The sequence below is a fragment of the Sphaeramia orbicularis genome, chromosome 6, assembly GCF_902148855.1.
Source record: "Sphaeramia orbicularis chromosome 6, fSphaOr1.1, whole genome shotgun sequence".
Lineage (NCBI taxonomy): Eukaryota > Metazoa > Chordata > Actinopteri > Kurtiformes > Apogonidae > Sphaeramia > Sphaeramia orbicularis.
In genome coordinates this window covers 47,660,351-47,674,910 of record NC_043962.1, presented here as the reverse complement: position 1 = coordinate 47,674,910, position 14,560 = coordinate 47,660,351, and the positions used below count along the sequence as shown (strand labels likewise).

The 14,560-nt window shown below is 38.6% G+C and overlaps 1 protein-coding gene across 1 annotated transcript in view; it reads right to left on the bottom strand.

The window, feature by feature from the left end:
• The window catches only part of LOC115421488 (A disintegrin and metalloproteinase with thrombospondin motifs 20), an 85,380-nt gene continuing 70,820 nt past the window's right edge, over positions 1-14,560 (bottom strand). Inside the window, exons 30-39 of the mRNA XM_030137393.1 lie at positions 7,042-7,215; positions 6,002-6,172; positions 4,279-4,482; positions 3,957-4,086; positions 3,060-3,154; positions 2,866-2,960; positions 2,540-2,673; positions 1,303-1,394; positions 949-1,053; positions 1-709 (exon numbers count right to left, since the gene is read on the bottom strand). Coding sequence (XP_029993253.1) covers positions 620-709; positions 949-1,053; positions 1,303-1,394; positions 2,540-2,673; positions 2,866-2,960; positions 3,060-3,154; positions 3,957-4,086; positions 4,279-4,482; positions 6,002-6,172; positions 7,042-7,215 — 1,290 coding nt within the window. The 3' untranslated portion in view covers positions 1-619. The remainder of the gene's footprint in view (positions 710-948; positions 1,054-1,302; positions 1,395-2,539; positions 2,674-2,865; positions 2,961-3,059; positions 3,155-3,956; positions 4,087-4,278; positions 4,483-6,001; positions 6,173-7,041; positions 7,216-14,560) is intronic.

Genomic DNA, 14,560 nt, shown 5'->3' with positions numbered 1-14,560 from the left:
TTTAGATCAGTAAATGATTTTGGTCGCCAGTAGATGTTTGGGTCTTTATGAGTTAATTGCAAGGTTATAAGACAAGACAAGGGGTGACTAAGTAATACTAAGTACAGTGTCTAGTTTGTAGGTATAAAAGATGAGTTCAAGGTTATTCATCGTCACATTCTAGAGAGTATTTTTTTACCATCAGAACAGATATAACTTCACAGAAAAGTTGCAGTCATGTTCCTCTACCGACAGTGTAGTTGTTTTCCCAGTGTTTTGATGTATTGTATCCCTTGGTGCAATGCTAAACAATGCATGACAGTGTCAGACAGTGGAAAAAAAGCATTTTAGATTCCAATGTTTCATATCAGTTGCAACACTGCAGCCAAGAAAATATAGTTGGCTCCTCCTCAGAGTAGCAGCTTGAATGAAGGCCCTAACAGTGGCCCTGTAGTACGGCACAGTACAAGATGTCTTGTATGTTTTAGCTGCCATTTGGGAACTGGTGTAGGGTGATTACAGTTAGACGGTCCTCCATCAACTTCACAGACGACTTCAGGGTCCAACAAATCAGGATAATTGCGTGTTCCTGGGTGACCGTGTTCAGTATAGATTTAGGGGTTTGGTCTCTGCATGGCCCTCAGTGGACTTGAAGGAGTAGGCCGTTGTGAGCCTGGGGAATGCACTTCCCACAGAAACCACCACAGCGGCCGTAGATTCTTGTTCCGTCCTACAGACAGAGACAAATGAGAAGGGGAAAAAGTGGGCAAAGGGCAACTTTTTACACCGAGAATAAGAGTTAGCAAATGTCAGCGAGGATTCCTCTTGAGTGAATCAGACAGACACACAACGTGGTAATTCAGATGACATTTCAAGAATTTAATTTGTGCACTCCGTGACGGAACACAAAGCGCATGTTTAACCCCAATATATTGAAATCATTCATGACACAATCTGTTTGCTTCTTACCTCAGATCTGTGGACTTTGACTGAAACGTAGTTGCCCTGCGACGTCCACTTTGTGGCCTCAGCTACTTTGAGGCCAGTTCCGATCAGATTAATGCTGAACTGGCCCTGTAAACACACATCTGATTGAGTTATTCATGAGCAAGAGCATTAAGCTAGAGTGTATTCATGCATTCAGCAGTGATCTGGGCAAATATCTACAGATTTCAGCATCTCCAGTGCACGAAAGCAGAAATTAGAGGCTATTCGCTTACTTAAGTCCCAGCAGTTCAAAGGAACCCATCAAAGTGTAGTAAGAAATAAGTAAGTAATATAGTAATATAGTAAGACCAGTATGGTGTGTAGTATTTCACCCACTTGCGGACACTTGGCGGCGCTGTAACAATCTCCTGCTGTAGCAAATGGCACAGGTCGACCAAGAAGGGTCTGGGAAAACTGGAGGTCCGTGACTGATAAATAAAACAAAAAACAAGATAAAAATCCACTGCCACAACGTGTAACATCAGAAGTAAACACAAACTGACTACAGCTGCTCTAAGCTAAACAACCACACAGACATGTACAGGGGGATCTGCAATTAGTGTGACAAAAATTTATAACAGGATTGTTGTTGTTTCAGTGTGTTTTTCCTCTTTCTACAACTTTTTCTGAATCTGCTTATTGAATTTATTCCTTGTTTTCTGTACCGTAGCTTTCACCATTCACAGACATACGTTACAAATAATTTTACATTCAGGAATTAAAAGCCAAAGAGCATTTCAGAACTAAGAGTCGTACCATTTCCCCTCCCCTTTACACCGCCTATGTGAAATGATGATAAGGTTCATCAGATGTGCAAGATACACCGAAGTGCCTCTTCCTAATCTTTTCTTCATCTTGAACTCATTATCTCCCCTCAGCTCTCTTCAAGTCGCCTGAAAGCCAAATGAGTACCATGCAGAGGGTGGGAACATGTGCTGTCAGGACCCAGACCAGACGAAGAGGATGGGAGGATGACTGTGTAGGTTCTAATCCTACTTCCCCTCTAAGCACACATAAACACACATACACTAATCCACGTACGCTAATCAAAGGCATACTTGGACACAACAGGGAAGGTGGAGTCGACTGTAATAATGAGCAGAAGAATATGGCCTGAAGATGTGTGTGTATTATTGTGTCTTTAAAAGTGTGATTTTTTTTTTCACACACCAGTAAAGTGTTTCATATCAATTTGACTGCTTGCAGGATTATGTGTGTACTTATACTCATGCATATGTCTTCATATCTTCTATTACTGTCTTACTGCGTTCAAGAGATGGCGCACATGTCTGTATGTGCAAGGATGCATTCCTCTATTCATGTGCTCACGTGTTTGAGTAGAGGCCCGTTTTCAAGTGCCAGGGATGTGAACACAGCACGCTGAAAGGCCATTATTTTGATTTCAGAGGAGAGAATGTGGGGAAAGGCAGCAAATACTGCATCTGCACCACACAGGCTGTTCAATGAGGCATTATGAGGCACAATGGGACGAGGCGTCTGAGAGTTAAAACAACACTGATGTGTGGTCTTGTTACAGTAGACAGTGTAAGGCAATCACACAGTAATTACTCACTCATTATCCTCAGGGAGCTCAGATCCAGACGAACTTTATGGAACAGTGTATAACCCGCTGCTGAATAGTCATTTCTACAGTCGCAATCCTGTCTCCGGCTGCCATTGTACGGGCATTCAAAAGGGTTCAGCAACCTTGGTTTTAGAGACAATAAGGGTTACGTAAGACATATTTATAACTAATACAAGAGTCTGAACATGCTACAAGCACCACATGTTATATAAGCCATGTTAGCATGGCAGCACAGTAAATTACACATTATGTCATCCAAAGCTATTGTGTGTCACAGCTCAAGTTTCTATCACTCATCACTGGACAATACACACCTGTGTCCATACACCTCTGAGAAGTTGTCTGTCTGACCGCTGCGCAAGGTCACATATTCCTTTGGGAAATCAGTCTGCATCTCAGCACAATAAATCTGCAGCCAAGCACATTGAAGCAATAAATACAAAACTGTTGGGGAAGTGCAGGCTGAGTCATGACGTTCACAAAAGTAATTCTGACAGAAAAGACACACCTGTAGGATCCGGGACTTAACTTTGAGATAGTACTCCCCATCCATCCTCACTCCCTGTCTCATCTGGACTTCTCGGCAGGAACTGAACAGCTGGCCTGGGAGAGGATATATCGTGAAATATTTTGATGCAACAGAGAACATCAGGGGAAGAAATGTTTGACACAAAGTCATGGTATTTATCTACACTGTTTGTTCCAGCAAACACACAAAACAACAAATGCCAAAAACGATTATAAAAGTAGAGAAATAAACCACTCCAATGTATTATAACCTGGCTTTTTTTCCTCTTAAATTGAAACTGTTGTAAGTGTTTCAGTATTGTTACCTCCTCTGTTTTCCCAGAGTGCTACAGAGGCCATATTATGCTGATTAGCTGATTAGCATTAATACTTGACCGCAGAACTGGCCGTCACCCGAGCATATCATTTTAATTTCGCTAGTGCCTGACTTGGCAGAAGCCAGGTCGGGAATTAACAGTCCAGTGCGTCAGTTCTGAAACATCTGAAAAGTGGGGAGCGAACCTGCAAACTTTGGCCTGCTGCCGGTTTTTACTCTGCTTGGAAGTTCACAGTGAAACTGGCTGCACAGACCCCTGAGGCGTTATGACAGACTGTCCATATCGCAATGTGTAGAAAACTGCTGACGGTCTATTTATTGTTCCACAAAGTAATCACTCAAAGGAGCTTTAAGAGGAGTTTGCTGTTCTGCCTAATGTGTTAAAACAAAGCAAAAAGTTGAGTTTGTATAAACACAATCAGACACGGTGTTGGTTGCCATATACAGCACAGTCAATTTAATGCCATTACTCCACACATTCCTGGTTCTTCTGGCAGTCGGTACTACATAATTTAAAGGAGAAGAAGAAGAGAACAGAAAAGAGCAGAATAGAAAACTCACATTCTCTGTCTTGACATGCAGCTTGGGACTCAGGTCTGTCTGTCGGACGGCAGTGTTTGGACGAGTGGCCTTTGGAGGTTACACACTCCACTCTTCGCTCCATCACTCCTGCTCCACAGGTCTGTGAGCACTGGAATAAACACAAATAAACACAACACTATTAACACACACTGCAACAAAAAAGTCAGCAAATAAGTTGAAACCAGATCCAAATCCGTATTTATCAGCAGAACCGTAAAATGTGCAAGTCAGCAAAATATTTTACGCAAAAAGTGATTAGCCTGAGAGGATTTCTCGCTGGCTAACAGGCTGTTTTTTTCACCTTGCTCCATGGGCCAACTTTCCAGTAGGCTGTGTGTGGGCAGTCCCTGAGGAGACATGAGCGGGTGCCAGGAGGGTGGGGCTCCGGGCAGTGGGTGCTGCTAGTGGAGGAATGGGCGCCATACGAGCGTGGAGCCTGGGAGGACGGCATCATGGAGCAGGAGACAAAACGCTGCTGATAGCCAACACCGCAACTGGCAGAGCACTAAAAACACAAATGAAAACATGATGACAGGATGACAACATCAGGATGACTCATTGTATAAGTCCCCTTTTTTTCTTCAGGACTGTAGATTCAGATTCAGAATACTTTATTAATACCAGAGAAAACTATTGAAATTGTTGGAGAATATAGTGGTGAATGAAAGCAATCCTTTTTAATCACTATTTGAGTCTTTCATTTTTTCATTTTTTGACATTTTATCTGTATTAACTGTATAAAATGCATGGATAAGGTCTTGACTGGTTTGCATTTAGATGAAAACATCTTGGATTTTTGGGCTAGAAGTGACAAATTTGTACTAGAGAGTGAAGCTGGGAAAGACTGGGAGAAACTGTGAGCTAACAGGACTGATAACGAACCAAAACCACTGAACACACCGTCAATTAACACCATTATGTAGTACTCCAAGAAGTAATATCAGTTACCTTATAAATTCAAAACGGAGACCCATTAAAGTAAAAGTTAGGGCTTTTCTACATTAAATAATCATCTTGATTGGAAACAACATAATGCAACATTTTTTTTAGGTATGTTTTTAATTTATTTATTTATTTATGGAATGTCCTTTCAAGCAGAAAGCATTTTTTTCTTTTTTTTTTCTTAAAGCAGAACCTGCTTTAGTAAGTAGTAAAGTAAGGTTCTGTGAAACTTTTATCTCCTACAGAGGACAAAAACACATTGATGGGTCTCAAGAGGATATTAGTGAAACACATAAAAATTTACGTAACAAACAGTTATTATCAACTGGGGAATTAGCCTCAGACATCAGATAAACATTTTTATTTCATCTATAAAGTTGGGTTCTGGGGCAAATGACTGACAGTCAGGGACAACCTCAACCCATAAAGACCCAGTGCTACTTTTGTGACAATTCCCAAATTATTTTTTCTCTATATTTAACCTTTTGTCAAGTGATTTATCAACATTAATTGTAAAATTATCCTCCTTATTTTGCATTTTTTTTTAGTGTAAATCAGGTATTTTCCTGTATTTCATTAACTGATCATGTAGATGTTCATTAAAACTCAAATTAAAGTTAAAGGTTATTATATCAAAAACAGAGAAAACTCAAGAAAAAGTGACTTTTCAGCAAAAATATCAACAACTGAACATAAAAACAAGTGTGTCCATCCACTGTCATTGATCAACTTCATGGGTTTTACTGGTGACTCAATGTTATAGAAGAAGACAGTGTTTCCACTGTAACTACAGAGCCTCTGACCGTCATGAATATCTGATGACCATAAAAAGATGACAAACTGTATTTTACACCAATTATTTACATGTACTGATAGTGGATCAACAGGTATTAAACAGTTTAGATCAGTAGATGGTTTTGGTGGAGGTTTGGGTCTTTATGCGTTAAGAAGAAATGCAGACTTTGGCACTTTTGCACAACTAAATTAAAAAAAAAAATAAAAATTTACAAATAAACCCCAAAAAACATCAGTGCTCTAGCAACAGGTTGGAACTCAGCCTCCATGTCATCCCTTATTCCTACCTGTGACCATTCCCCTGTCATCCACATGTAGTGGCATGGTGCTCCTTTGCACGGCTCTTGTGATGGAGGCTGAGATGATGGTTCACAGTAATCATCCTGAACTGCTGTCATCCCGGGGCCCATACAGCCCACCTTCCTGTTTCTCATACCTTCTCCACAGGTTGCATTACACTGCAAAGACAACCAAACACAGGAAGAAATCTGTAAGAACTACTGGCAGATGGGGGGCAGTGTTGTGTTTTCGGCAACAACAGCCAAGGATGTCTCAGAGTCCTGCTTGCTGCCTCTTTAGCTCACCACATGGCCACAAATAGACACCCCTTATTTTGTAGAGGCTGTTATGTGGGGATGAGTACACTAGCTTTCCCACACTGCCACAAAATCCCAAACACATGTACTGCATGGTAATGTTACCATAAAACATAAAGGTTAAAGTGGTTTATCTCAGGGTCTGTGACGGGTTATAATGACATCATAAACTTGAAATTAATTCACCCTAAATGACAGATGACAAAAAAAAAAAACTCCTGTGAGTGCTTTTTCTTTTTTAATTTCATGAGAACAGAAAAATCACAGGACTAAGCAGAGAGATAGGAGAAAAGAGGGTTCACGAGGCAACACAGACAGGAATCTGAGCACTGCAAACATTCCTGCAGCAGGAGGATACAGTGCTATGTCCCTACATGGTGCCCCTCTTTTTACGCCTCTTTCTCTAGGACAAAGAACAGGGCATATAAGAAAGATGAGCCAAGAAATACCGCAGTCTGCTAGTGTGATATTCAGGAAGACAAAAGGGAAGATGACCATTAGTGCATTCGAGATTTACCATAATTTACAGACTGATAGTTATCACCAAAGCTCTCACGACTGATGCTATAAAGTAAGGGTACCTGCAGGTCATCTGTTTAATGGTGCAGAGTGAGAGAGCTTGCAGAGATCTCAGCCAATAAAAGCCTTAATAAGATGGTTCAACATCTGTACATCTGTATCACACTAAGACAACAGGGGTGGGGGGTTGGGAAACAAAATGAAAGGCTTACTTCTTCCCATTCACCAGCAACCCATGTATAATGTGTGCATTCTGTTGTTTGGCATGGATGAACAACAGCAGGACGTGTGTGAGCGTCACATAGATCCTCCCTGACGCGTCCTGTGCCTTTTAGCCTGCAGTACACGTCTCTCTTCTGCACTCCAACTCCACAAGTGACAGAACACTAGTAAAAGACACAAAGAAAATAGCATCATAGCAAATGAAAAAGCAATAAAATTATACCAGATTTGTTTAGAGGGACAGAAGTTTATTTTCAAGGAATTTCACACTGGCTCATTTTCATCTTGCTCTGCACATTCTACAATATGACCCAAGAAACACCAAAGGAGAACATTCCCGCATGGTTTTCATTTACCCACTGGGCTCTCAGTACAGCAAAAAACCTGTATTTTTCACAGATGTCAAATCTAAGACATAAAATCAACTGCAATGTTTTATTCATTGTTTTGTATTTTTTCTTGTGTCCAAGTGCAGTTCTGCAACAAAAATTAATCAGCAGTTCGAAGTCTCATTAATGTAAAACATGTAGGTAAAGGTGATGAAAACACTAAAATCTGAACTTAGCCTGTTGTTTGCTTAGATAAGCTACTTTAGTTATGTCACATGTTTCAGCAACTTTGAAGACAAAGAGAGAAAACCTTTTTTTAATCTAGTGCAAATGAAGTGACTTTATGTATGTTCTTTTAGGTATTAAGTTCTTATTGAGAGAAAATAGCATGTTCTGCACAGTATGGCTACCAGTCATTATTTCTTTTATCCCTAAATCTAGTATCTGTGTGTTTTATTATATGTATATGTGTAAGTGTATCTATATTTATGTACCAAAAAACAAACAAAAAAACTGAGTTCTAAAAAGTGTTGTCTAAGCATATAAAGACATTCATTCTGAAATAGAAATAACACCCCCACAAAAGCAACTGGTCATGTAATAATCAATTACATTTTTACTTTTAAGATAGCATTTCAATTGCTCTATAATTGTGTCTTTAATGTGAGCATTTAAGAAGTTTGTTGAGTCTGGCAAGAAAGAGATAGTGATGCTTCTGAACAATATACACAGTAAATCAAAAGGCAGATTGTCGCTTCTTTGAGAGCTGTATGGTCGGGGTCACACAAAGGTCTATCTCAGATATCTCTTTGAAGTGCTTTGAGAAGCATACCTGCATACTGAGGAAGCACTCTTGAACTGATCAGCCTGATTTCTCCGTAACTCTCCTACAGATCTCAAAGAGCAACGCGAGGCCTCAGTGATTTCACACATTTAGAAAATCTGCACATTATACAGCCGGTATCAAATATCCCCAAACTTCCAGATGTATTTATGTGTTCATTTCTCAATGCAATTGCATGTTATCGTTGCAAAGTCAGTGTGTGGTTAAATGTGAAGGGTCAAGTGCTTTAGTTTGGAAAGAGAACAAAAATGCACCACAGGAAATCTGACCTTCAAATAAAAAAGAGGCTTTTTTCGATCTAGCAAAGCATGAAAATATAACCTGCTGTTAAAGTGATGATAGTCACAGTTAACTGCTGCAGCCTAAACAACAAATTCTGTATTCTATTGTCCTATCAGATATGTCAGATTAGAAATGTACAAATGAAAAGTAAGTAGTTCATGAAAGATTAAACCGCTCCAGATCATTTATATTCAATTCACCAAAACGACAGATATTTCAACAACAGATGAAGAAATACTAATCTGAAACACTGAAACTACCTGCACTGTCACACAATAATAACAGTTTTGTTTGATGGATAAACAGATCATTATCTGAATTTCACACTATTACACTGAGAAATTGTACTCAGCATTGCAGACTTGTAGAAAAAAGAGAATTATTTACACTACAGCCTCAGAGGCAGTTCAAATCCCCTCAGCTCCATTAACACATTGGCTGTTACTGTACACCTCCCAGTCAAAGGTGACTGAGAGGGCCGGGTATCTGTGGAATAACTCAAACAGAGGGTGCTGAGGTTTCAGAGCTGTCACATGCATGGATATTAAGATATAAAACATGTCTTTATGCTCTAGTTGAGGATTTCATGGTTGCTGGTGGTATGTGGAGGAAGATGATTGCTTCCAGACACCAGAAAGAGAGGGAGAGAGAGAGTGAAAGAGAGAGGGAGAGAGAAAGAGAGAGGGCAAGAGAGGGAGAGAGAGGGAGGAGGAGGACACCCTCAGAGTGGGGAGTGGCAGAAGTCCGGTGGAGGGAGCAGGGAGCCTGTGTGGACCTTTGGGGATTTACAACCACTTGGAACCATGTAATGTAGCAGAAAGAAAGATGTTTTTGGAGAGTAATAAAAAGCCTCAAAAATTAAATTATGAATGAATGAATGAATGAATGAATGAATGCATGTCTTTACTGTCATTGTACATGTACAACGAAATTGAGAATGCTATCCATTTGAAGGTGCATGAAGACAAAATAGCATTAAAATAAAAAAAATACAATAAAACCACTAAAAATAAATAAAACCTGAGTAAAAGCAGTGATAAAAATGGTGCCTTTATATGCACACATTCTGTGGGTGTTGAACAATCCCAGTCATCATTGCACATTGAGCTCTGAATATATATGCAGTTTAAAAGTTGTAGTGTTCACTCCTCGGTGGAACATAACAAAGCAAGATAAAAGCAAATCATATTGAGCCATTGTTCAGTTTGGTCTTTGCTTTGTGGTAATAGCTCATTCTTGTAGCTGAACTGTACTTTTGACATAGCCTGGCCAGCCATCCTTCTTTCTCTATGAGAAATCCGTCTGGAATTGCAGGGCTTGACTCCAAATATGAAGGCGGGACTAACAGGCGCCGAGTAAACCAATCACAGATAAGATGGACGTGACACTGTTGTCAGATGAATTTAAGAATACAGGGTGTAATCTGTAATTCAATCCTTATTTTTGAATCAAGTAAACAACCAACAACAGTTGTAAAGAAATTTGCAGACTTGGAACTGACTTTGACTAGTGATAAACAGAAGTCGGTGCATATGACTTGTGACTGGTTTGGTATAGAATAGATCACGCATATTTCACAGCAACTGGCCCAGTTCCAGACTGTTTTCTCAGGATTGAATACACTGAGAAAACGGAGATGGCTGGCCAGGCTACTTTTAAGAACCCAGAGACACAAAGACCACAACGTCCCCTATGTGTAGAAAATGATCATGTTCATTGCAGAGATTATATACACATCAAAAACTATATGTAAACTAAAACGGTTTTGGTTAAATTTGCTCTAAATTACAAGATACTCCTGAAAACCACTGACACTGTTCTGGAAACTTTTGTCTTGGATTTCAGAACCCGATGATGATAACTTCATCAGTCTAGTTAACCCTATAAACGCCAAAGTCACAATATTGCGACAAGCAACATAACCAAATGAAACAGACCATTTTTTGAAATCTCGATATCAAAACTGGATCTACATACATATATATATATATATATATATATATATATATATATATATATATATATATATATATATATATATGTATATGTATATATATATATATATATATATATATAGATATAGATATAGATATAGATATAGATATATGTATATACAGGGTGGGGAAGCAAAATTTACAATGAACATTTAGTTGTTTTTTCTCAGCAGGCACTACATCAGTTGCTCTGAAACCAAACATATATTGATGTCATAATCATACCTAACACTATTATCCATATCTTTTCAGAAACTTTTGCCCATATGAGTAATCAGGAAAGCAAACGTCAAAGAGTGTGTGATTTGCTGAATGCACTCGTCACACCAAAGGAGATTTCAAAAATAGTTGGAGTGTCCATAAAGACTGTTTATAATGTAAAGAAGAGAATGACTATGAGCAAAACTGTTACGAGAAAGTCTGGAAGATACTATTAAAGAAGAATGGGAGAAGTTGTCACCTGAATATTTGAGGAACACTTGCAGAAGTTTCAGGAAGCGTGTGAAGGCAGTTATTGAGAAAGAAGGAGGACACATAGAATAAAAACATTTTCTATTATGTACATTTTCTTGTGGCAAATAAATTCTCATGACTTTGAATAAACTAATTGGTCATACACTGTCTTTCAATCCCTGCCTCAAAATATTGTAAATTTTACTTCCCCACCCTGTATATATATATATATATATATAGATAGATAGATAGATAGATAGATAGATAGATAGATATATAAACAGGGTCTCAAGGGTTAACACAGTTGCTTTGTATCTTGATGTTTCCAGTTCTTTCATTTCTCTCTCACTGATTTCTCCTTTATCTTATCCATTTCTTTCAATCATGTAGCTGTGCTAACAGTGCCTGTTAAACACCCACTCTTATAGTGTTTTCAAATGCTTTTGTGTCAAACAATCTAAGTAATTTAACATATGAAGATTTATTTTGACAGAGTGGATAAATGTACTGTTGTTGGTAAAAAATGTGGTACTTTAGGGAATTACAGCAGATTTTGGATGAAATTCATGTTTCTATGATTTCAAGAACATGCTAACTCACTATATGTTGTTTTATAGGGACTGAAGATGGAAATTAGCCTTGGCTATAATCTTGCGCATTGACACATATTGTGTTCATTAATATGCACTGTCCCTTCGGAAAAAAAAAAAACTTCAAACGTCAAAAAATATGAAAAATTTCTTTTTTAAAAATTATGAAAAATAATGAAAAACACTTTGATGGTTCAGCCATTATAAAGGCTTATATATTATATAAGGCTACCATGCCATACTTCAACACCAACCTCATCTGCACCAAGACAATGACCCCAAACATATGTCGAAGCTTTGTAAAAGTTGTTTAGACAGAAACCAGTTGGCTGGAGGGTTATCTATCATGGTCACTTGACCTAAATCCTGATGAACTGCTCGGGGATGAACTGGATCACAAGGTCACCTTTTTATGAGGCATGGGAAAGTATTTTATGTGAATGTTTGGAGAAACTGACTGTCCAGGTGCAACTCAGAGTGCGAAAAGGGAGTGAGGATGTTTGTTTTTTTGTTTTTTTTTCCAATAACAATGAAATTGAACAGTTTTGGTACCAATATAGCTGTACATTTATAAATTTGTTTGGTCAAAATAAATCTTTATACAATTAAATAATCAAATTTGTTGCATATAAACAATATGAACATGAATGTATCTCTGCATTTGTTCCCTAACTTTTGACATATCCCTTTAGCTCTCTCAGATCAACAAAACTCACAACAAAATCAGACATTTTAGAATGATTTGTTTGAAGGAGTAAAGGTTAAAAGTTACATCAGTTTACTATCCCCATTGGGAAATCCAGTCTCTGCATTGTACCCATCCTAATACACTTTGTATTAGCATTAGCATTATAGGGATTAGCCTTAACAATTGGCACATTAACCCATAAAGACCCAGTGCACCTGACCACAGTAACATACAGTATGATGATGGTTGGCAGACCATTAAGTGGAATTTGATTTAACATTCTGAAAGGTGGTTAATGCATGGTTATGGCTTATTAGCACAAGCAAAAATATCACCACTGGTTTAAATGCTGAAGAATGATAAAGTGGATCTACATGTAAGGTGTGATATCTGGTGAAACTAAGCATTTAAGTTCTACAACCTGGTAGATTCACCATCTCAGCATTCTCTATGGTACATCCTTCAAACACCTCAATAAGCTACAGTGCCTTCAAACCTCCCTAAGTCCTCCATAACCAGAATTGCATTTAACTTTGGTCTACATATGGGACGTTTTTCAACTGCTTCTGGTGTGATGATTTCATGACAGTGATTTTGTTTCTATATTCTATACTGTATTTCTATAGTCCTATTAATGTTCTTATTCTTTTAAACTTATGTAACGCACCTTTGAATACCTTCAAAAGTTCTGCACAAATAAAATGTATTATTATTATTATTATTACCTCCGCCAAGGAGGTTATGTTTTTGCCAGGGTTTGTTTGTTTGTCTGTCTGTTTGTTTGTCTGTCCGTTAGTGTGCAACATAACTCAAAAAGTTATGGACAGATTTGGATGAAATTTTCAGGGTTTGTTGGAAATGGGATAAGGAAGAAATGATTAAATTTTGGTGGTGATCGGGGGTGGGGGGGCCCACGGGGGGGGCCACTGATCAGCCTTGGCGGAGGTCTGCGCTCTCCGAGTGCTTCTAGTTATTATTATTATTATTATTATTATTATTATTATTATTATTATTATTATTATTATTATTATCTGCATCACCATTTCAACTTTTTTTTTCTGTGCATGGGTCAGAGCTTCCATAGATGCAATCATTCTTCCATCAAGTTTGCTTCTCCAGATTCCAACTTTATAACAGGAAGAGCATATGCCTCTTTCAGGCCCAGTTTGGTGCATGTGCAGTGGTTATAAATGAATCCTGTGGTGACTTCGTGCAGCTCTTACCCTGAGTTTATGGTTTGCACAAGTAACCATTTTTCTTGGTTACACAGCAAATTCTGGTCTTTGGAATAAACTCCATGCGAGTTAAAATCAACTCGATTTAAGTGTACTTGTGAGACCATTGAAAACACTCTAGAGCAGGGTTAAAGTAACTCTTTTCAGAGAGTTGATCTTTTAACTCTTTTCAGGAGTTAAAATTTAACTCTTCTGGGAGTTACAAAAACTAATCTCATGTAGACTAAAACACAACACTCACCTGGAATTCATTTTATGTGAACTCTGAAACTCTCAAAAAACACCATATAATGATTAGTTGCTTTTTTTTTTTTTTTTTAAGTGTGCTCAAACACATGCTATATAGATGCTTAAAAAGTGCTCTTGCATGAAGTGCTTTCCAGGTGTCCGGGTTATGGCTCTGAAGTGAAATGGGATGAGCGTCTATGGAGGCATGAAGCAGTGACAGCAGCAGCAATGAGCTGGCACCGTACCAGAGCAGAGGAGCCGCTTCTAGGGGCTCCTCGCACAGATCTGCTGCAGAGCAGAGGAGCCACTTCTAGGGGCTCCTAAAGCAGATCTGCTCCAGGTGTGACAGGTGCCAGCAGGTGAAGTTGATAATGAATCTGAGGGAGGGGTTTGTGGCAACGCAGGAGCGCATCATGACAGTTACTATTTGTCCAATAGCTTTGCTCTCAACTCTTGTATGAATTGTATGAATTACCTAAGACTACAATGCAAGAGGCCGTTGAGCTAAAATTAGTATGTTGGACGTTCTAAGTTTGCAGCAAGAGCTAATTTTAGCAGCTGGTTAGCAAGTTGGTTCGAACAGAACTATACACATTATGATACTGACAGAGCTGACAGAAAAGTTCCTTCCAACCTAATAAATAGCCTTGTTTCAGAAGTAAAATGGTACTTATACGACGCCTCATATGACGTCCATGAGCACATTGGTCTTCTCTGTTACTCTGTTCAGAAATCAATACCCATTATGGTGTTCAATCATGCTCCTCAACATCTGGTAAATCTACCCCGAAAAATGACACCATCAAAGACACAAGCTGGAGTTAAACTTACAGAATGAACTCCAGAAATTTAACTCCTTCACTCTT